Source organism: Delphinus delphis, chromosome 21 (assembly GCF_949987515.2).
Source record: "Delphinus delphis chromosome 21, mDelDel1.2, whole genome shotgun sequence".
Classification (NCBI taxonomy): Eukaryota; Metazoa; Chordata; class Mammalia; order Artiodactyla; family Delphinidae; genus Delphinus; species Delphinus delphis.
The window spans coordinates 2162813-2185159 of NC_082703.1; the positions used below are offsets into that span (position 1 = coordinate 2162813).

A 22347-nucleotide genomic window follows, 5' to 3' on the forward strand; every position below is an offset into this window, starting at 1 on the left:
TTCTATCATCTTCTTGGTTTGATCCCTTGATCATTATGTAGTGTCCTTCCTTGTCTCTTGTAACATTCTTTATTTTAAAGTCTATTTTATCTGATATGAGTATTGCTACTCCAGCTTTCTTTTGATTTCCATTTGCATGGAATATCTTTTTCCATCCTCTCACTTTCAGTCTGAATGTGTCCCTAGGTCTGAAGTGAGTCTCTCTGAAGTGGGTGGATGAGGCTATCTAAGAGGCTTGTGCAAGTTTCCTGATGAGAGGGACTGCCCACGCTTCTCAGTCTTGGCTCTATGCTTGGGGAGCTGCTCTGTGTCCTCAAGGCCTTGGGGGCATCCTGGCTCCACCCACCGGGACTCTGGGCTTCTTCCTCACAGAGCAGAAGGTCTTCCTCGATCCAGGTCTTGATCCAGGTCTGTAGGCACGACACAGCCCACCTTCTCTGTTCACTGAGTTCTGAAGGCTGGGAAGTCCAAGATCAAGATGCCGGCTGATTGGTCTCTAGTAGAGCACCCTTCCTAGCTTGCAGACAGCTGCCTCCTTGCTGTGTTCTTCCCACTTTTTTTTTTTTTTTTTGGCCATGCCACACCGCTTGCAGGATCTTAGTTTCCTGACCAGGGACTGAACCCAGGGCCACAGCAGTGAAAGTGCCAAGTCCTAACCACTGGACTGCCAGGAATTCCTTACCACTTTTATCCAACATAATTTTGGAAGTCCTAGCCACAGCCATCAGAGAAGAAAAACAAATTAAAGGAATTCAAATTGGAAAGGAAGAAGTAAAACTATCACTGTTTGCAGATGACATGATACTATACATAGAAAATCCTAAAGATGCCAACAGAAAACTACTAGAGCTCATAATGAATTCAGTAAAGTTGCAGGATACAAAATTAATACACCGAAATCCACTGCATTTCTATACACTAACAGTGAAAGATCAGAAAGAGAAATTAAGGAAAGAATCCCATTTACCATCACATCAAAAAGAATAAAATACCTAGGAATAAATCTGCCTAAGGAGGCAGAAGACCTGTACTTTGAAAACTATAAGATGCTGATAAAAGAACCTGAAGATGAAAAAACAGATGGTTAGATATACCGTGTTCTTGGGTTGAAAGAATTAATATTGTTAAAATGACCATACTGCCCAAGGCAATCTACAGATTCAATGCAATCTCTACCATATTACCAATGGCATTTTTCACAGAACTAGAACAACAACAAAAATTAATTTGTATGGAAACAAAAAAGACCATGAATAAGCCAAAGCAATCATGAGAAAGAAAAACATAGTTGGAGGAATCAGGCTCCCTGACTTCACACTACTACAAAGCTACAGTCATGAAAACAGTACGGTACTGGCACAAAAACAGACACATAGTTCAGTGGAACAGGATAGGAAGCTGAGAAATAAGTCCATGCACCTATGGTCAATTAATCACAACAAAGGAGGCAAGAACATGCAATGGAGAAAAGACAGTCTCTTCAATAAGTGGTGCTGGGAAAACTGGACAGCTACATGTAAAAGAAAGAAATTAGAACATTCTGTAACATCATATACAAAAATAAACTCAAATGGATTAAAGACCTAAATGTAAGACTGGATAGTATAAAACTGCTAGAGGAAAATGTAGGCAGAACACTATTTGACATAAATCACAGCAATATCTTTTTGGATCCATCTCCTAGAGTAATGGAAATAAAAACAAAAATAAATGAATGAGACCTAATTAAACTTAAAAGCTTTTGCACAGCAAAGGAAACCACAGACAAGATGAAAAGACAACCCAAAAAATGGGAGAAAATATTTGCAAACAATACAACCGACAAGGGATTAATGTCCAAAAGGTACAGACAGCTCAAACAACTCAATATCAAAAACCAAATGACCCAGTCCAAAAAATGCGCAGAAGACCGAAATAGACATTTCTCTGAAGAAGACATACTGATGGCCAAAAGGCACATGCAAAACGCTCAATATTACTAATTATTAGAGAATGCAAATCAAAAGTACATGGAGGTATCACCTCACACCAGTCAGAATGGCCATCATCGAAAAGTCTACAAATAATAAATGCTGGAGAGGGTGTGGAGAAAAGGGAACCCTCTTGCACTGTTGGTGGGAATGTAAATTGGTGCAGCTACTGTGGAGAACAGTATGGAGGTTCCTTACAGAACTAAAAATAGAACAACCATATGATCCAGCAATCCCATTACTGGGCATATATCCAGAGAAAACCATAATTCGAAAAGTTACATGCACCCCAAATTTCATAGCAGCACTATTCACAACAGTCAAGACCTAGAAGCAACCTAAGTACCCATCGAGAGAGGAATGGGTAAAGAGATGTGGTACATATATAAAATGTACCAGCCATAAAAAAGAATGAAATAATGCCATTTTCAGCAATAGGACCTAGAGATTATCATACTAAGTGAAATAAGTCAGACAAAGAGAAATATCATATGATATCACTTATATGTGGAGTCTAAAAAATAAAAGATACAAATGAATTTATCTACAAAACAGAAATAGACAGAAAAACACTTATGGCTACCAAAGGGGAAAGGAAGGGGGAGGGATAAATTAGGAATTTGGGATTAACATATATACATCCTATATGTAAAACAGTCAACAAGGACCTACTGTATAGCACAGGGAACTATACTCAATATTTTGTAATAACCTAAGGGAAAAGAATCTGAAAAAGAATTATATAACTGGATCACTGTGCTGTACACCTGAAACTAACATGACATTGTAAATCAACTATACTTCAATAAAATTTTTAAAAATAAAATTAGATCAATATAGTGGCTTAAGGAATAGACATCCGGTTTCAGAAAATATTTCAACTAGCTCATTTTAAAGTGCTTATCACTGTGATATGAGTGGATTACAAATATTAAACCATCCTGTTGTTTTTACAAACATGGCGTGCGTTGCCCGTAGCAACTTTCAAAGTAAACACTCTGGCACCTTTTGGTTTCATAACCCCTTCCTCAGATCGGCATCTGGGGGCAGCACACATCAAAATAAGACTGTCTCACACCCACATGTGTAGGGACCAGATAAAAGGGAACCAATCATCTTTTTTTTTTTTTTTTTTCAATTCGGTGGTGCGTTGCTGTGCAGAGTTGCAGGAAAAGGGCCACAGGATAGAATGGAAACTCAGACCAAGTGTGCAGATGAGGAAGGGCTCACACCACTGGCACAGGAGGGTCCGTCCAAGCCCTGCACTGAGAGACTCAACCAAAGGGCAACCGCCTTCCAGCAGCTGAAGGAGTGTCCCGGGATGACCCCAGCGCCGTTAAAACGTCTGCCTGAGAAAGCTGCCACCGCCAGAATTTACTCTTTGCTCCTTTAGAAAGCTTGCAGTGCTCAACCCGCCCTCTGTTCTCTGAGATGTGAGACTGCCACCCGGAACTGTTTCCTCCAGGAGCTCTCTCTGAAATGTAAACATCCGGGGAGGATGGGGACTAATTCCGTGGGTACCTTGCTTCATGTGGCACCACCGCCTCCTGCCATAAGGATAGAAGTTTGTTTCTCCTCCATAAAAGCGCGAGTGAACAAACCCAGGTGGCCCAGTCACGTGGACCAATCCCGTCCCAGCTCCCAGTGCCCTTCCAAAGCCAGTCAGCCTTTCAAACTCCAGCCTTTTGCTTCAGGAAACTAGTTCCGATCACGCTGGACCCTCTTTCCATTGGCCTCACCGCTTTAGCAGCCTCTGGCTTTGTTCATCTTTGACAAGGGCTGGCTTCGCCTGTGATTTGTTAAACTGATGTGAGCTGTCTCCTGGGCAGAGCTGTAACAGGCAGGATTTGGACGGAGGTACCACTTTACAAGCCAAATGACATACAGAGTTTAATCAAATAGAAGAAAAACTCTTTATTTATGGAAGTGGAAGGGTGTGACCTCTAATAAGATAAAATGCAAGAACAAACAGCCATGAAAGGTGGGAAAATAGAAAAAGAACTGACCTCTGTCGAAAAAATCCAGCAGTCAGGACAGAATCCCACCAGACCCGAGATGGTAATGGACACCGTGGGAAGCCGTGGGCTCGGCCCTGCGGGGAGTGAGGCCAGCTGTCCTTACAGCTGCGTTTGGGATGGATTCTGCAAAGGAAAGCTAGCGGGATGCTGGCATCTTTTATCTGGCGCAGTGTTTGCAACGCACATAATTAGATAAGGGGGTTACAGGGTCTGGAGCATCTTATGACATGACGCAAACATCTAGCATTTCTATCAACTTTGAAATCAGAAACACATGTAGCCTGAAGAAAAAAAATGTTTTGGAACTAATGCCCAACAAAAACTGATTACCGGGAGAAAAATGGTGGCTTGCTACACCAGTGAAAACAGATTACACAGATATGCAGCTGAAGACAACCACTGGCGATGCGTCTTCCCGCCTAATTTCAAAGTTTAAACAGAAGGTGTGTTTAAAACCTCAGGAGCTGCATTGTTCACAGGGCCATGGCTGCTACAGCGTACTGCTCAGGATTTTTAAAGATCTACCCCTGGTTTTTTACGATTGATGGAAATCTCTTTCTGAAAGGCAGTTTGATTTGTTGAGAAAATTTCTCAAAGTCCTTTTGTCACCCCCATTTATTTGGAAAACAGGACTACATTAAAGGAAAAATAAAAAATAGTATGTTGACTTTCATTTAAGCTGATACCATCTGATACAAACCAGATTATTGTGCATTTATGAACGAGGCCCTTTATGGGCCAGAATGAAGTGAGGTCAAGTGTAAGAGCAGCAGTTTATTCACCTAATTATAAAGCGGAATTAGGAAAATAAGTGCAAAAAATGAATAAACAATGTCAAATTATTACATCCCCACTCCAGGACAGTACTTTCTGCTTTGTTACACAAGGACTCCACCCAACTTCCCCACAGGATGCACTGTGACATGGGTTTTCTGCAGCCACCGCTGCACACGGTTGTCCCCGCTGCCATGTCCCACTCCACCACTCACCCTGCACACTCCCTGCCCTCCCCAGGGAGGTGCCAGCTGTCCCCGCTCAGCCCTGGGCCAGGCCAGCCCAAGCTCCCTCGTCACAGCTGGTCTTGCACAGTTTGGGGAGCGTTTTCCGGCCAATAATGTTATGAGGCACAGAGGGGATGCCCGCTCCCTCCCGTGTGGCGCTGGCCGAGTGTGTGTGTCTGTCGTGATGGCAGTGGGGTGGGCATCTCAGCCGTGAAGCGACCTGAGCGGGAGCCCACCTGCCGTGGGACCACTTATGTGCGATGCTCTGCTTATAACCCAGCTGGATGGGGACTTCCTGCTCCATCCGGCTCAAGACATCCTAACCGATGGACACCCCGACTTGAAAACTGCTTCTGGAGAGGCCCAGCTCAGCCTTACCTGCTGAGACTCGGGCTGACAAATGTGCACCGCAAGAGAGGGGTTTCCTCAAAGATGACAGCTCTCCCCACACGCACGCGTGCACACGCACACACACACGCACGTGCGCACACACACATTAGCTCCAGATACACGCGAAATTTTACCTATGAAAAGCAAACCCACCACCCCATTTTGCTTTCACACGTTTATTTAGTGCCTGCTCTGCACGGGCCACTGTGGCGTGCGTGAAGAATGTGCCTTATCCGCCACAAGCTCACAGGCCAGCGTGGGAAACTGGTCATGTACCCAAATCACTGTCATGCAAGGCAGAGAGCAACAAGTGCCACAAGATTGAGCCCAATCAGATATTACGAGAACTCAGAGCAAGAAAATATTACTTAGGGACAAGATTAAGAGATTAGAGAAGGTGCCTTAGAAGCAGGGGGCAAATGTGATAGGTCAAGGGTCGATGGGAGAAAATTAAGGGGACTAATCAAACTCAGGGGCAGGAGGCAGCTGATGGGGCTGGACACAGCCGAGAAGGTGTGCTGGGCTCAACGGAGGACGGCTCTACCTGCCAGCAAAGCTGTTCGAACTTCAGTGTAAGTGCTTATAAGGAGGTGATGTGAGTCAGCTCTGTTTATGAAGTGTAATCTGGGGCAGTGGACAGTGGCTTTACAGAAGGACGGACTGAGGGAAGGAGGCCGGTTGAAAAATGATTCCTCTTGGCATCTGGGCAAGAGTAACAGGCAGTGACCCTGAGAACTGAGACGACTTGGCAATGACTAAACATGGGAAAGGGGGACAGAGGAGGTAAAGCGGGTGAAAGACAGTTTTATCCGAGAGACAGAGGGTCACCTGTCTGCAGAGCTGGGACAATCCAAGCCGGAAAGGCTTGTGTTTGAGAAGAGAGGGTGGAGGGGGAAGCCTGAATGCTGGCGGACACCCAGGTGGACGGGTACAAGTTGGGATGAGAGTTTGGGTAGAGACGGGGTAGCTGGAAACTCACTATCCAAGCAGGGTGATAGCTGACATCAGGGGACAGGTCGAAGTGACCCCGTCTCACCATGCAAGGATGCTCCAAAGTACACCTATAGCCACATCTTCCTTCAGTTTGGAATTCTCACAGGAAATCCCTAAGTAGGATGCTGCAAAACGGGGGTGCTGGTCCCCTGTGTTCTCCTCCTTCACTCCTGAGAAACAATTCTGCAGTTTGGTGATTCCAAGCAGGAAAGCTGCCTCCACTGTGGAGGGTCATTCTGAAAAGAGTTACTCTGATGAGAGTTTTTTAAACTTCTCATTTATTTTGAAGAGTTTTCTGTAACAAAATTATTTTTCTAAGGATTTCAGAAATGCCACTGATGTCTCCCACCCCACTGGGTCTCAGAGCTGGAGGGGAGCTGAGCGGGCAGCACCGTGTCCCTCGTTGTGAGGGGACCTGCCTCGCGTCTGACCCGGCAAAGACGCCACAGCAGGAGCCCGGCCGAGACCATGAGCTTCTCTCTCTTCCTAGAGTCAGAGGATGGCCTGGGGGACCAGCTACCACCCAGACACACAGACAGAAAGACAGACAGGCAGGCAGGAGGTGGGTGGGTAGAGAGATAGGTATATGCAAGGGTGGCTGGGAATAACACACCTACTGTTTCACTTGTTTTTCAAATGAGGAAAAGGAGAAAATGGCTTCTGATAGAAAGGCATTTTTTTGGACCCACCAGTTACTTACAGATCTGAAAGGAGATTACTTGGAATTTCTTGAAATACTAAACTGTACATAACCGAAATATGTTAGACTATGTTACCACACACTATACCCAATAAGCTTCACAGTCAGACACAACAGAAACGGTGGTATCTTGGTCGGCGTGGACCAGCACAGAAAGGCAGTCTGCAGGAAAGATCATAAGGTCAGACCGTAGGTGGTCACAGAAGCAAAATGGCCTGGTTAACTCCCTTGTGAAAAATTAGAGGAGAAATCCTTAGAATGAAGTTGCAAAGGCATCCATTTCTACAGAAGATGGAGAGGAAAGACAATCACGTTTCAGACGTCTGAGTCTCACGTATACAGAGTCAGATGAGCCACGTCCGATAATCAACCAGCCTGAGCACGTCCGCATCGCCCCCAATAACCTGCAAATATGCAGGTTTATAACGAATGGCTCCTTTTAATGATGCCCCAGGCCCTGTTGTCTGCTAGCAACACATCTCAGCTGGGGCCTCAGATTTTCCAAAACACCTTCTTCTTATAGAGAACGTAAGCGATGAGCACCCAGAGTGCAGTGGCGACTATGTTCTGAACGAGATGCTCCCTGTGTGACTGGTTGTCCCCCAGCCTCCACTGGAAGGGGAAGTAGTTGGCGAAGACCTCGTGGCCCACGTACACCAAGATCGAGTTCATTCCTGGGGAAACACAGCTGGTTATCGACTTAACTCTTGCAATTTGCCTTTAGTTCAGTGAAAAAAGAAAAAGTGCCCACTTGTTATTGGCTACTCCAAAAATAAGTGATGCGAATCTTAGAGATTTGAGTGTGAACCTTATTCAAAAATTATTAGAAAACATTCCTTTGGTAAGTGTAATTCTGGAATACCAAATTTGAAAGGAAAGCCAGAATTATTCATTTATATTCTCCACACAGAAAACTGGAGGACCAATGAGCATAACTGTTACTGGACTCGGGGCTGAAACGAGTCACTGAAGTCATCTGCTGTCTCTCATCTCGGGCAGAACCCGTGCATCTCCGCGTGGTGTCTCTTAGGCACCGCCTGTAGGGCAGGGGGTTTACATGAGAAAGCACGGCCCTGTTTGTGAAGCTCGAGGGACTGGATGTCGTGCCTGAAGCGGCCAGAGGGGTGCATTTATGATCCCACAACCTAAATGGTAAAACGAGGTGGCGCTGCTCGGGGACAGGCCCAGCAACGCCCTGCATGGACCCCCTCGGAACCCCTCGGTCGGCACCTTGGACACACCCGGCACCCGCGGCCTCTGGCCTGTCCGCTGGGTCCCCTCCTCTGCGAGGCCTGGGGCTGGTTGGTGGGGGGACTCACCAGGGTAGAAGAACGGGGTTCCCGTCCACAGCCCCTTCACGTCCACAACGGGGTACAGGACCAGCAGGATGAAGAAGGCGAAGGAGCTCAGCGTGGTGACATAGGAGATGGACCTGGGGGACAGCGGGCATCTCAGGGCTCCCGAGAGCACATCCAATGCCAGCCCGACCGGATGTGAAAACGACAGACTTTCTGTACCTACCAGAGGTTTTTGTTTACTGGAATAAAGCCTTCATTTTCGGAAGCCTTTGTCAAAGCAACAGAAATAAACCCCTAGAAGCGGGGAGAAGATGTTAAAGTTTTTTACATCATCTCAAGAAACAATTGTGGTTCAAAACTGAAGAAAAGGAGTGACTTAATTGCTTAGGGAAGGCTGAAAACTGTGCCCTCCATTTTATTCTTTTAACTGGAAAAACATTTTTAAGATGTGTAACTAAAAATGTTCTCCAAAAAACCTCTTTTCAGCATTACTCTTGAGTTGAAGGTAAACGACCTTATCAACTGGAGTGAATCCGTGGAGGAAACAGGGCTGCCAGGTCAGGGGTGAAAGAACAGCTAAGCTTATCTTTTGCCCCCAGTGAACCTGTTATCATTGGCCTGGTCCTTCTGGCAAAGGTCCCCACCAGAACCCACACCTCCGCTCCATTTCCTCATATCTTCATTGACTTATTTATAAAGACATTTTCCTAAGAAAATCAACCTGAGAACTTAGGTGTCGAGACTTTTCCTCTCTGATATTCAAGTGAAGAGTGTTACCGATGCGAAGTGACAGCTGCTGTCTATCCCGCCGGCCACTAAACATTTTATGTCTTTGAAATGTGTATGTGTGAAGAGAAGGAATTTCAGTGAGGACCAACCGCTACTTACAAGGAAACAACCCCAGGTAGCAAATCTGATCAGGATGCCTTTAGTCTGATCCTTGTAATACAGGAGTATTTTCCCTGCCTGGGGAAGAAAACGCACAGTATGACCAAGAGAATCACCTACGATGTGTTCTTATTTCATACTCATCCACTGTCCTAACCGCTCGACAGGCGGACTCACCTGCAGGTACCGGGGTTACAAGGGGATGAACGGTACCCCTGCCCTTGGCTAGTGGAGGCCTAGAGGCACAGGGACCACTGGGGAGGGAGGGAGGGAAGGAGGGAGGGAGGGAAGGGGATGCACAGAGGAGGTACCACCAGGCTGAGGATACGAGCACAAAGCAGTAACAGTGTCTGGGCAGTAAGGAACAGCATGCACAGGAGTATGTCACACGGGTGAAAACGCACAGCCTCCCCGAGGTGCTGCAGGTAATTCAGAAAGGCCGGGGGTGGGCAGAGGTGGGAAGGTGGGAGCAGGTAGGCACAAGCTTTCTCCCACAGGTGATGGGAGCCAAGGAAAGTCACTTTTCCCCCACAAAGTGACAAGGGACCAGCTCAGGCTGGCCTGCTAGATGGCCCAGTCTGGCAGGGGTACAGAAGAGGGACAGAACAGCGTGGACCCAGAGGCAGGGAAACACTTTAAAAACAGAAAAATCTGGACTTTGCATAGCCCCACCCTCCTGCAAATTAGGAATTAATTTCTGAAAACATCAGAGAAAGTGTTAATAATAACTTAAAATAGCTAAAATTTATGAATGTCCCGGTCTTAGAACCTTATGCGAATTAACTGATTTAGGTGCGCCTACTTATTTGGGTGCCACTGAATCACAGAGGGTGCAGTTACACTCCCGGGATGACCCGGCTAGTAAGCGGGGTCAAGTCCAGGCCCCGGCGCCGGGCTGTACTCCTCGGCACCCACCCTCGGCTGTCCTGCAGGCGCAGATTTACCTGGAGAGCACGTGGGGGGATTAAATGCATTTATGACTAAAAGCACCCAATGTAAACTCTACAGTGCTGCAGAGAGAAAGACAGTATCTCTAAATAGGAAATTATTTCATCACCAAAACGTATATGCTGTAGACCTACACTGTCCCACGTGGGAGCCACTGACCACCTGTGACAATTTCAGTTGAAATTTAAATGATGTAAAATTAAAAACCAGTTCCTCCGTCAGACCAGCCACGTCTGAGGACTCAGCGGCCACATGGACAGCACACGCGGAGCATTTTTACCGTTGCAGAGGCCCCCCCGCAGGAGGCTGGACCCGGTCTTTCCCCTCCCCGTCATCTCCCCGCAAATAATAGTTTCAAACACCAATAAGGAGAACTTCAGCAAGGAAAACCTAGACTGCTCAGAATCCTAACAAACACGTGAGAGAAGCCAAGAACAACCTGTACTGACTTTGGCATAGAACAGGCATAACCTGAAACTGTGCCAACTGTACACACAAGGTGACAGGTGACCTTCCAAAGGCCGCCAGCCCAGCAGGGACCCCTCTCAGCCAGGGGCTGCTGTGCGCCCACTGCCGAGATGAGCCGTATGAATAACTTCTTTGGAGAATATAGGAATTATACCTAATTATTCGAAAGTGCTAAATTTTAGCAACCTCTGGTTTTGACCACCTGTCAAATATAAACAGAATTTATTAGGTCTGAAACACAGAAGATGTGCTTCCAGTTACTTATTTTAATCAAATGGTTTTTGGATTAGTAATGAATCAATAACCACGAAGTGTCAGGAACACGCATTCTCGTGAAATGAACAAATACCTGAACTCCTAAAAATGCCATCACGATGGAGTTGATGGTCCCCAGGATGCCTTCTGGGTCGTAGGCCACCTCGGTGTGATAAAGCACCTGACAGGGCAGGACAAGAAGGCGGGACTCACCCAAGGATCACAAAAAGCACACAGCAACTCACAGACAAAATGCAAACTCGGATACACCCCAGTATTCAACATTTTTGGTTTTGCTGCAGAAATTCACTGCTAACTTATGGGGATGACGGGCAGAATACTCCTGGCCAAGAAAGTGTGTGGCATGTGACACTCTGGCATGTGACACTCTCCCCACATGGGAGATCGCGCTGGGCCCTGTGGCTGTGACACTACACGTCCCTAACCAGCTTCAAACACCACACATGACACCTTCTAATTTTCAGGTTTACTCTTTGCGGCCAACCCTACTGTAACGTCGACAGCTTCCTTTCTTCTTTTAAGGCAAATAACGATAAGAAAAATACCTTTGTATTATTTCATTATAAAAGAAATCGTTCTTGTAGAAACGGCAGAAATTTGGAACCAGTCATTGCAGTGGGTGCTGGAAGGCACTGCCCAGCTATCTGGCCCCTGCCTGTCCATCCCACCCCTTTTGCAACTAAAGCATCCACTCCCCCGGCTGCTAGACGTACCCACGGCCCAAAGCTCTCAGCAGCTTCTGGATTTGTCCCTGAAGACAGCTGCCCCTCAGGAGCCGCCCTCTGGCCAGGCCATCACATCCCACCAGGGATGTCTAGGGCCTGGTCCCTCACCTCACTGAGAACAACCCTGAAGGGCCGCCCCAGCCCCCAGGAGACCAGCGGGGGCCTGCGTGTGGCTGTCCCCACTGCCCCGTCCTGTTTCCTCCAGACCCACATGTGCTGATCCCAAAAGCACTGCCTGACAGACCTCCCTCACGGGAAGCTGTCCCCATACCTGAGATGTACAAGAAAGCACCTTGCTGCACACCTGACACCAGGCAGTCTCACTTGAACAGCCAAAGGAATGTCTACATGCCGCCCACAACCAACATTAAACTGAAGTCTGTAAAGTCAGCCAACTTTTCAAATAAAACTTCATTCCACCCAAGTCTATTTCGTGGACACAGTTCGGAGTTGGCTCTTTCCCTTCCTTCCCCTCAGTGTCCGGTTCCAAGTTGGAGCCAGGCTCACTCACAGCCGAGGAAGGATGCTGGTAAAGGTGATGGTCTCCTAGGAGCAGGCGGTCAATGTAGCCGGCAGCGCCTCCCGTGCAATTCGGATACTTGCCCCAATCTCCGAGGCCCCCGGGGCCCAGATAGCCGCTGGGGAAGCGAGAACATGCACTTCACCCACCAGACTTAGGAGCAGGGGGATGTACACTGGTGATGTGCGTGCCCACAAAGAGCCACAAACACCCACCAGCCTGACGACCCCGGGGCGCCACGCACGTCCACTGCGGGGCCCCTGACTCGACGGCTGCCCGAGGGGTAAGGCGGGAGCCCAACGTCCGTCCCACCGACCCTGGAAAACCTCATGGAGACAGGCCTCTAGACACGTGCCCAAACCCCCTCCCACACAAGGGGAGAAGAGAGAGAGGAAGGGAGGTCCCAATGTGGGAAATTCGACAGCTGTAACCCAGGGGCTCGGACTTGGCAAAAAGGGGATTCCCGCAGGGCTGGCTCACGTAGGGCATCCGGGAACAGGTAAGAAGAAGGTCAAGGCCAGCCAAACACCTTCCAGCATCAGGATGAAGAGCCACTGGGGCCAGCTGGATGTGATGTCCAGCAGAGAAAAGCAGCTTGTCTCCTGCAGGGGCAGGGCATAAAAAACGTGAGCTAAACGCAAGTGGAATGGGAAACAATACACAGTGCAGTACATGTACTCAGAAAATTCTCTGTGACGCTCCTCGTGGCCTTTACGGTAGTAACACAAAATAGACGCGTGTTTATTCCATATGTGGCATGTGGTCTAGATGCTTCATCTCTATGACATAGCACAGTAAAATGCCAGTTAAGAAGAAATCAGTGGACAATTCCACTCCTATACCCAAGAGATCTGAAGAGAGATGTTCGTACAAAAACTTGTACACAAATGGACATAGAATCACTATGCGTAATATCCAGAAAGTGGAAACAAGTCAAATATCCATCACCTGATGACTGCATACAAAATGTGGTACATTCATAAAATGGAATATTATTCAGAAGTAAAAAGGAATCAAGTACTGATGGTATAACATGGATAAACCTCAAAAAATATTCTGCTAAATGAAAGAAGCCAGACACAAAAAGCCACATATTCTATAATTCCATTTCTAGGACATGCCCAGAACAGGCAGATCTATAGACAGAGAGTAGATTAGGGGTTGCCTAGGGCTGGGGGGACCTGGGGTTGGAGAGCGGCTGGTAGTGAGGACAGGGTGTTTGGGGGGATAATGAAATTGTGCTAGAATTAGACAGTGGTGACGACTGCACGACTCCATGAATATACTAAATATCCCTCAATTTTACGCCTCAAACGTGTAAGCTTTATGGTACGTGAATTATATCTCAATAAAGCTATGATTTTAAAAAGAAATAAAGGGACTTCCCTGGTGGCGCAGTAATTAAGAATCTGCCTGCCAATGCAGGGGACACGGGTTCGAGCCCTGGTCCGGGAAGATCCCACATGCCGCGCTGCAACTAAGCCCGTGCGCCACAACTACTGAGCCTGCGCTCTAGAGCCCGCAAGCCACAGCTACTGGGCCTGCGAGCCACAACTACTGAAGCCCACGCACCTGGAGCCCGTGCTCCGCAACGAGAGAAGCCACCGCAATGAGAAGCCCGCGTGCAGCAACAAAGAGTAGCCTCCGCTTGCCGCAACTAGAGAAGGCCTGCGCGCAGCAACAAAGACCCAACACAGCCAAAAATAAATTAAATTAAAAGAAATACAGCTATATTTTAAAAAAGGAAAATAAAATTTAAGCTTTTGGAGCTCTTCTGGTTGAGGGAAGGAGAGGTGCAGCCCACCACTCCTGGTGTCCCCCCAGCCCTGGGCTCCACTGTGGGACCTGGATGAGCCTTGCAGACCCTCCGGTTCCCCACAGCCAGCAAGGTCAGGTTCACATGTGCACATGGAGCCCCTGCGTGCCTTCCATAGCCTACAGCAGAGGGCACGGGTGCGCCAGCGGGGGTCAGGGGGCGCGGTGTGAAGGAGTGAAGTGTAAATGCTCTCCAAGCACGTAAAACCGAGGGATCATTACAGGAAAAACCAAGAGAACCGGGGATTCAGTGATGAATTTGCTAGTTACCCACACAGGAAGGAGCTGGACAACAAATACAGCTTTATTAACTTACTGTGAAGTAGGGCCCCAAATGGAAGCATTGAAATATTTCCACCTGAAGTTTTACTTCCGTTGGGAGAAAAAAAATAGTTGTCATCTGAGTAAACTCAACTCAGCAATTTATAATAAGACAGAAAGTAATTACAAAAGAGGTGAGATGCTCACATACTTCTTACAAAGAAGACACAGGAAGCGGCCCAGGGCGGAACTGTCATCTCCTGGCCCGACACTGGCACTGTCCAAGTCGAACCTCTGCAGCATGTGTCTAGACACTGAAATGTTCTGTGAGGTTTTTGTGTATCCGTACCACCGAGAAATTGAAAAACTGGCAGTAATTCCCCCAAGAGGCTGGACCAGCCAACTAGAAGATGGTGATGTTATTTAACGCCATCACATTGGAAACTGAAATATGTGTTAAGAGGGTAGATCTCAGGTTATGTGTTTTTTACCACAATTTAAAAGAAGATTGATATAAAGACTAAATAAAAATAACTAATTGAAGAGAAAAAAGAATGTTTTTGACTAACTGAGTTAAAGAGTCTTGTCGTCTCTGGTACTGCACTCAAAACTAAAGAAAGTTCTAGCACCTAAACAGGGACCTCTCCCCCTTTCATAGTGCAGGGTTTCTCACCGAGGTGCAGATCTCAGGCACGGGCTTGGCAAAGAGCAGCTCCAACACGGCGACCACAAAGTAGGTGCCCCCGAGCCGCTGGAGCACGCCGGGGATCCGCACCTTCTCCCAGGACACTGCGGGACGCACAGGGTGCAGGGGTGTCAGCCAGCACTGCTCACTTCACCCCAAGATGACACCACTGTTTCCTGAGGGGGGAGACAGACTTCCATTGCATCTGAGGAAGTTAAGCTCTTGGAGATGGAAACACACGTGGTCAAGGGCCTGGCTCACACACGGCAGTGACGCTGGGCTAAGAGCCAGGGAGGGTCCGGCTCGGTGTGGGGATAAAGCGCAGACGCCCTCGGCCCTGAAGCCCTGCCCCACCCCGCCCCGGCCTTTCCCATCAGGAGTGTGGACTCAACTCACACCTAGCAGGAGCCTGCAGACCCAGCACAGCTCGCGGACTGTCCCTGCCATGCAGGCTACGTGACTGTATCACTGCCCGAGGGTAACCCTGTAAGGACCCCCGCAGTGTGTCCTCCTGGGAGCAGTGGCCCTCTGTTGGGGGATCCATCGAATGGACTTTTCTGTGACACCTTCCCTTAGCACCCCACCTCCTCCCGTCGCCTGAAGCCTTAGTGCTTCTTGCCTGAGGGGTTCACCTGGCACCTGCCTGGATAAGTACGTCTTCTTTCTGCTAATGACACCGTAAGCCCCTTGAGGACGGTGGCCGCTGCCTTCCCCGGTTCCGACACTGGTCCCCAGAACAGGGCTCACTCACATCCTTCCCTCAGCTTTCCTGTGCCTCTCACGCCACTCAGTGACAGAGATGTCATACCTTTCCCGCAGCCCGAGGGCATTCAGGTGATGGCAAGGTGGACCCTTGAACAACAGCCTTACTGTGAAAGCTGGTGAAACCAAAGCGGCAGGAGGGCGGCTCTGAGAACCAGTGTGGTCCCTGCTCTGCCCTTCACTACACACGGACACAGCACTCACTCTCCCGGCCCCAGGGTCTTCCCTTGTACAGAAGGGTTTGAGTGGACTGGAGGCGCCTCCCAGGCCTAAAATTCCAAGATAGTAATAATGATAATGCCCAAAGTCATACAAGCATTAGATATACTTTTCTAGTAACTGTTCTTTTTACAGGTACATGAGATGGAGAAACTGCATTTCTTTCAAATTATAACACATCGTTTCCCTATTTCAACCTGAATACATTCTAACAGAGGGGAAAAAATACTTACGTGGACCAAGGCAATAATTGGGGTTCACAATGACAATTCCTATACAGATTAACAGGAAACTCCTCCACGCAATTTTCCCCAGCAATCTGAATTTTGAACATCCCCGCTGCAGAACGGAAGTCATTGACAGAAAGATCGAAGATCCCATAATAAACACAAACCTAAAAAAACAAAGCTGTTACTAGATGGCCACTTTCAACTTTGTCTCTATGTCATTAGTATTTTATAATCTACTACATAAGAGAAGCAACACATGATTTTTGAAAGAAACTGACGATTGAAACCACATCCGGTTTAGTGGTGGAGAAGAATCAGAATGTTGGGCTGGAAGGACTGTGCACCTTCTTGTCCTTTCTTAGGGGGAGATCCTTCGGGACTGACTGCAGCTTCCATGGACAAGCCTTCCATCAAAGACAGACAAACCACTAGGTATAAAATAAGCTACAAGGATGTATTGTACAACATAAGGAATACCAATATTTTATAATAACTATAAATGGAGTGTACCCTTTAAAAGTTGTGAATCCCTATATTGTACACCTGTAACTTATATAATATTGTACATCAACTATACGTCAATTAAAACAAAAGGAACTCCTCCCCCACTCAGATAAACCTGAGTTCACGTTAGCAGTGAAACACTGGGGACCAAAGACGCAAACCAGTGGCTGGTCCTGCCTGTAAATGATGGAGGCAAGCCGCTCAAAGCATCTCAGCAAAGACACAAGAGCCACGCTGTGCAGGGGCCAGAGTCCCTCAGCAGGGGAATGCTCCGGGCAGAGCGGGGTACTCCACTATTATTTTATTTTATTTTATTTTATTATTTATTTATTTAATTTGTTTATTTATTTATTTTTGGCTGCATTGGGTCTTCGTTGCTGCACACGGGCTTCCTCTAGCTGTGGTGAGCAGGGGCTACTCTTCGTTGCGGTGCGCGGGCTTCTCACTGCGGTGGCTTCTCTTGTTGCAGAGCATGGGCTCTAGGCACACAGGCTTCAGTAGTTGTGGCTCGTGGGCTCAGTAGTTGTGGCTCGTGGGCTCTAGAGCGCAGGCTCAGTAGTTGTGGTGCACGGGCTCAGTTGCTCCGTGGCATGTGGGATCTTCCTGGACCAGGGCTTGAACCCGTGCACCCTGCATTGGCAGGCAGGTTCTTAAGCACTGCACCACCAGGGAAGTCCTCCACTCTTATTTTAAAGTGTAACTTATTACTATCCTTAACTGCTACATACTTCTCTGTATTCCCTGATACTGATATACTGTATACCTTTTAGGAACTAAGATGTTCAAATTTATTTTCAGGATTAGTGGAATATTCAGAATTTATGATTTCCTACGAGATTCCAGGATCTTGTACATCATATCCACACTAATAAAATGTTCCCTTTGAAATCAGCAGTCTTTTATTCTCACGTTTCTTAGATAAGCACGAGCCCAAGTATCAGAATGATTCAGAAACCTGGCTTTCGGAAGGACCTCATCACGCTACCACCTGTGGGCAGCACAGGCCCGCAGCCCGGAACTCAAGGCTGGTGTTGGGAAGGTCCAGCATCCACTGAAAACAAAACTTTGCAGATGGGCTACGAAGAGCGGATGGCCGATTTGCAACTCACCACGGGAACACAAGGTCAGCCACCGTCAGTCCTGCAGAAGAACACAAGCACGACAGTGAGGAAAGGACCTGGAACGCCGGTGCTCCCTGACCCGGGAAGGCTTCCATCTCACACTGACGGGGAAAGCCCTGGGTAAACCTCATGAAGCAGCACCGAGCTCCCTGGACTCTGTGGCCAGGGGCCAGCCCGGGCGTCACCTGAGAGCACCCCTGCTGTGGGAGCACCACAGAGAAGTATGTGGACAATCTGTGAACTTAGGCAGACCTTACTCAAAACCCATCCTAAGGCAACCCCCCAGCCAGATTCACAGCCACTGTTCAGCGCCACTCAGACCACCCCCAGCTCCACGGCATCCCAGGAGGACCGTGAGTCTCGGGGCAGGACGCCCGTGCGGCTGAGGCACGGGGCACACCTAGAAGAGCACAGAGATCGTGTACAACGTGATGACAGCGAAGCATCTCGGAGTCAGAGCACATGAAAGGAAGAGCAGAGCTGAAGGCTGACAGAACGACCTAAGGGGCCTCTGTGGGGCTCACCTCTGGAACCCCTGGGGGACGCCAAGGAGCCCTCCTACCTGCGGCTCTCAGAGGGCCCGCGTCAGCAAGGCGACCTCTCAGCGGCGTCTTACCGTTCCAACTCGCGTGCTTGAAGTACCAGTATCTCCCACCTCCGTAGTTCACAAAGACCATGAGGGTGAGAGCGATCCTGCAAAGCCACAAAGATACACTCTCAGGGCCTGGGCATGTGACAAGGATGGCCCGACTGCAGGACACAGGTGCCGTCACGATACAAGCAGACACTGAAAGAGCAGGAAACTCCCACTTCTAGCCATCACGGTTAGGACCCTCGCGCTAAAGTCCTCTCTGCCAACATTTCCAACATGACGTCTGAAGACAAACTTACACCAACACTGAACTGTGTAACTTGAAAATGGTGCAAAACATTCCCGATCACTCCACTTTGTGCTAATAACTTAGATGTCTCAGGTTAAAGAACTGTAGTGGGAGGGGACAGTCTTTAGGGTCAAGCCCTGGGTCCCTCTCTCTTAGGAGCCACTGGACCTCAGGCGAGCCCCTCATCAGTTCTCTGTGAGGAGGGACACCCCTGACCTGGGGACCACAGGCACCACGATGGAGAGTAACGTACATCACAGCACCTAAACGGTGCCTGAAACATCTTAGCGCTTAAATCAATGTCGACTCCCGTCCACCTGTGAACATCTCCGAAAGAAAGAGGAATACAATAAAACAGATTCTGCATGTGCTGTTGTTTGCTGCTAATTTCTCAGAATACGGGGAATAAAAACGTTAGTATGTCAGTGGGTGATTTGTGGGCACTCTGGAGCCCACCTTACTCAACTCTGTGGCTCAATTTCTTTATCTGTGAAACAGGTGTATTATTAAAAGTATATACTTCATAGGATTGCTAAAAGATTAAGGAAATTAAGACAAGCTGGAACAGTGCTTGGCATACCATAAGGACTCAAAACTGTTAGCAGTGGTTACTATTAGTATCGTTACTGTTATTACTGCCTGGCTTTGGGCACACACAGGAGCACTTAGAGCTCGGGAAGCTGGGTCAGTTATCAGTTATCACTGGAGTTTGAAAGGCCTCAGTGGGAGAAACAGAAGACCTGACACCTAGATATTGCTTTTCAGCCATACAGTCTTAGACTCTATTTTCAGAGTTTGGTCCCGGCCTTCGTTCTTTTCCCAGAACCGGAAAATAACAATTTACTGCAGGACTCTGTGGATTTGCTGTCAGTTGATATCCGAGCTGCTGTGCGAATGGTGGAGGAGGCCGAGGGCTGTCCCGGGTTCCGTTTCCAGACTGGGGCACTAGCCCATTGGTCCAGGGCTGAGCGGACACGGGGCCCTCGGGCAGCTGCTCACACGTGTGAGTGGCTTTCTCAGCAGCACCTGTGCACCAGGGGAGACGGGCTCCGGCCTCTCCCACTGCTGCTCTCCAGTGACACGTCACCCTGGCTCTCGTGACAGTTTTCAAGTCAGGAGAGGCTGCCGATTTCTCTTTCGGGCAGGAAATCCTTTCTAGCCTAGAGAGTAAAAGGCACGTGAAACGCCTCCCGCTGCAAGTGGGTGGACTTGTGAACGTGCCACCCGAGGCCACCTGTGCCCACGGGTCACCAGGGAGCCCACGTACCCGCGGAACGTGTCCACGCAGCGGAGGCGCAGGGGGGTCGCCGACTGACGCCAGGCCTCTGGTGGGGGGTCGCCCGCCCTGCTCGGAGACCCCAGCTCCTGCCGGAAAAGAGGAGAAAAATGCAAACAGTTCATAATACAAAAGAGTAAACTATACTTTCCTGTGTTTTAGGGAAGAAATTAGCAGAGTGAAAGCCAAGGATCATTGTTCTGGATAATACTTTAATTTGCCTTTGTAAAGACCCCACCTAGAGGTTAGGTTTTTCACTTTATTTGGTTTATGTGCCACCTGCTGAGCTCTCCGTGGCCATGCTGATAAATGATAAATGACCACAAAGGAGCAAGAGTACCAGCAAGTGTGTCCAAAAGTGGACAAAGATACGTCCATGTTAATCAATTAACACAGACAGTATGTTTAATCATCACAGCAGGCCATCTCATGTATAGACTTAATACTGATGTCTCTCACTCTTTTGTCTTCATCTTTTTTTTTTTTTTTTTGTGGTACGCGGGCCTCTCACTGTTGTGGCCTCTCCCGTTGTGGAGCACAGGCTCCGGACGCGCAGGCTCAGCGGCCATGGCTCACGGGTCCAGCCGCTCCATGGCACGTGGGATCTTCCTGGACCAGGGCACAAACCTGTGTCCCCTGAATCAGCAGGCAGACTCTCAACCACTGCGCCACCAGGGAAGCCCATCATCCTGATACTCTCTACTTAAACAGATTGATTCAACAGTGCTGCCTGAAGAGTGAAAACCATCTCCACACCCAGCATCACAAAGCAGCTCAAGCTCCAGCCTCACAAAGATGGGGGCGGGGGGGGGCACCCTTCACGGGGCCAGCAAGGACTGCTGTTTACCAAGAAGGCAGGACACATGACCTGGCCTTGCACAGCACGAGATAATTAAGATTACTAAATAGCAGACTGTAAATCCGAATCCAGGAAAACACCCAGAGCACACACGATGCGTCTGAACAACTCACAGAATTGATGAGGCCGTCCGTTTCCTGAGAATTTATGGCTTTAGAAATCCAATCACGAAAGTCTTCCAAGCTGTAAATAAATGAAAGGCCTGGTTAATTTGTTTTCCTCGGCAGAATTTTCAGAATGGTATCATATTGAAAGGAAATTAATTTAAAGTTCACATTCTATACAAGTCAAAGAACTAAACATTTTAAAGTGTTTTAACGAAACGGAAGTAGAAATCCAAGTACATTCAAATGCTTCACCCTGACAGCATGGTCTCCTGATCGATGAGACAGAAATAAAGACAGAGCTTTCGTTCAAGGGTGTTGTGAGGAAGATGGCAGAGTACAAGGACGTGCGCTCACTCCCTCCTGCGAGAGCACCAGAATCACAACTAACTGCTGAACAATCATCAACAGGAAGACACTGGAACTCACCAAAAAAGATCCCCTACATTCAAAGACAAAGGAGAAGCCACAATGAGATGGTAGGAGGGGCGCAATCACAGTAAAATCAAATCCCATAACTGCTGGGTGGGTGACTCACAAACTGGAGAACACTTGTGCCACAGAAGTTCACCAACTGGAGTGAAGGTTCTGAGCCCAACGTCAGGCTTCCCGACCTGGGGGTCTGGCAATGGGAGGAGGAATTCCTAGAGAATCAGACTTTGAAGGCTAGCCGGATCTGATAGCAGGACTTCAACAGGACTGCGGGAAACAGAGACTCCACTCGTGGAGGGCACACACAAAGTAGTGTGCACATCGGGACCCAGGGGAAGGAGCAGTGACCCCATAGGAGACTGAACCTGACCTACCTGCTGGTGTTGGAGGGTCTCCTGCAGAGGCGGGGGGGAGGGGGTGGCTGTGTCTCACCATGAGGAAAAGGACACTGGCAGCAGAAGTTCTGGGAAGTACTCCTTGGCGTGAGCCCTCCCAGAGTTCGCCATTAGCCCCACCAAAGAGCCCGGGTATGCTCCAGTGTTGGGTCGTCTCAGACAAAACAACCAACAAGGAGGGAGCACAGCCCCACCCATCAGCAGACAAGCGGATTAAGTTTTACTGACCTGTGTCCACCACAGCAACACCCAGCTCTACCCACCACCAGTCCCTCCCAACAGGAAACGTGCACAAGCCTCTAAGATAGCCTCATCCAGCAGAGGGCAGACAGCAGAAGCAAGAAGAACTACAATCCTGCAGCCTGTGGAACAAAAACCACATTCACAAAAAGACAGACAGGATGAAAAGGCAGAGGGCTATGTACCAGATGAAGGAACACGATAAAACCCCAGAAAAACAACTAAATGAAGTGGACATAGGAAACCTTCCATAAAAAGAATTCAGAATAATGATAGTGAAGATGGTCCAGGACCTTGGAAAAAGAATGGAGGCAAAGATCGAGAAGATGCAAGAAATGTTTAACAACGACCTAGAAGAATTAAATAAA

The 22347-nt window shown here is 48.3% G+C and overlaps 1 protein-coding gene across 5 annotated transcripts in view; it reads right to left on the reverse strand.

Moving 5' to 3' along the window:
• Positions 1-3875: 3875 nt before the first annotated feature.
• HGSNAT (heparan-alpha-glucosaminide N-acetyltransferase) overlaps positions 3876-22347 on the reverse strand; it is a 48516-nt gene continuing 30044 nt past the window's right edge. For 4 of the 5 annotated variants that reach the window (XM_060001153.1, XM_060001154.2, XM_060001156.2 and 1 more), the window contains 13 exons: positions 20922-20991; positions 19941-20038; positions 18409-18485; positions 17781-17811; positions 16171-16331; positions 14945-15060; positions 12676-12797; positions 12187-12313; positions 11024-11110; positions 9259-9336; positions 8594-8664; positions 8392-8504; positions 3876-7746 (listed from right to left, as the gene is read on the reverse strand). In XM_060001153.1, the coding sequence (XP_059857136.1) occupies positions 7565-7746; positions 8392-8504; positions 8594-8664; positions 9259-9336; positions 11024-11110; positions 12187-12313; positions 12676-12797; positions 14945-15060; positions 16171-16331; positions 17781-17811; positions 18409-18485; positions 19941-20038; positions 20922-20991 (1333 nt within the window). In that variant the 3' untranslated portion in view covers positions 3876-7564. Of the gene's footprint in view, positions 7747-8391; positions 8505-8593; positions 8665-9258; positions 9337-11023; positions 11111-12186; positions 12314-12675; positions 12798-14944; positions 15061-16170; positions 16332-17780; positions 17812-18408; positions 18486-19517; positions 19631-19940; positions 20039-20921; positions 20992-22347 lie in introns of those variants that run through there. The other variant, XM_060001157.1, reaches the window with a different exon arrangement.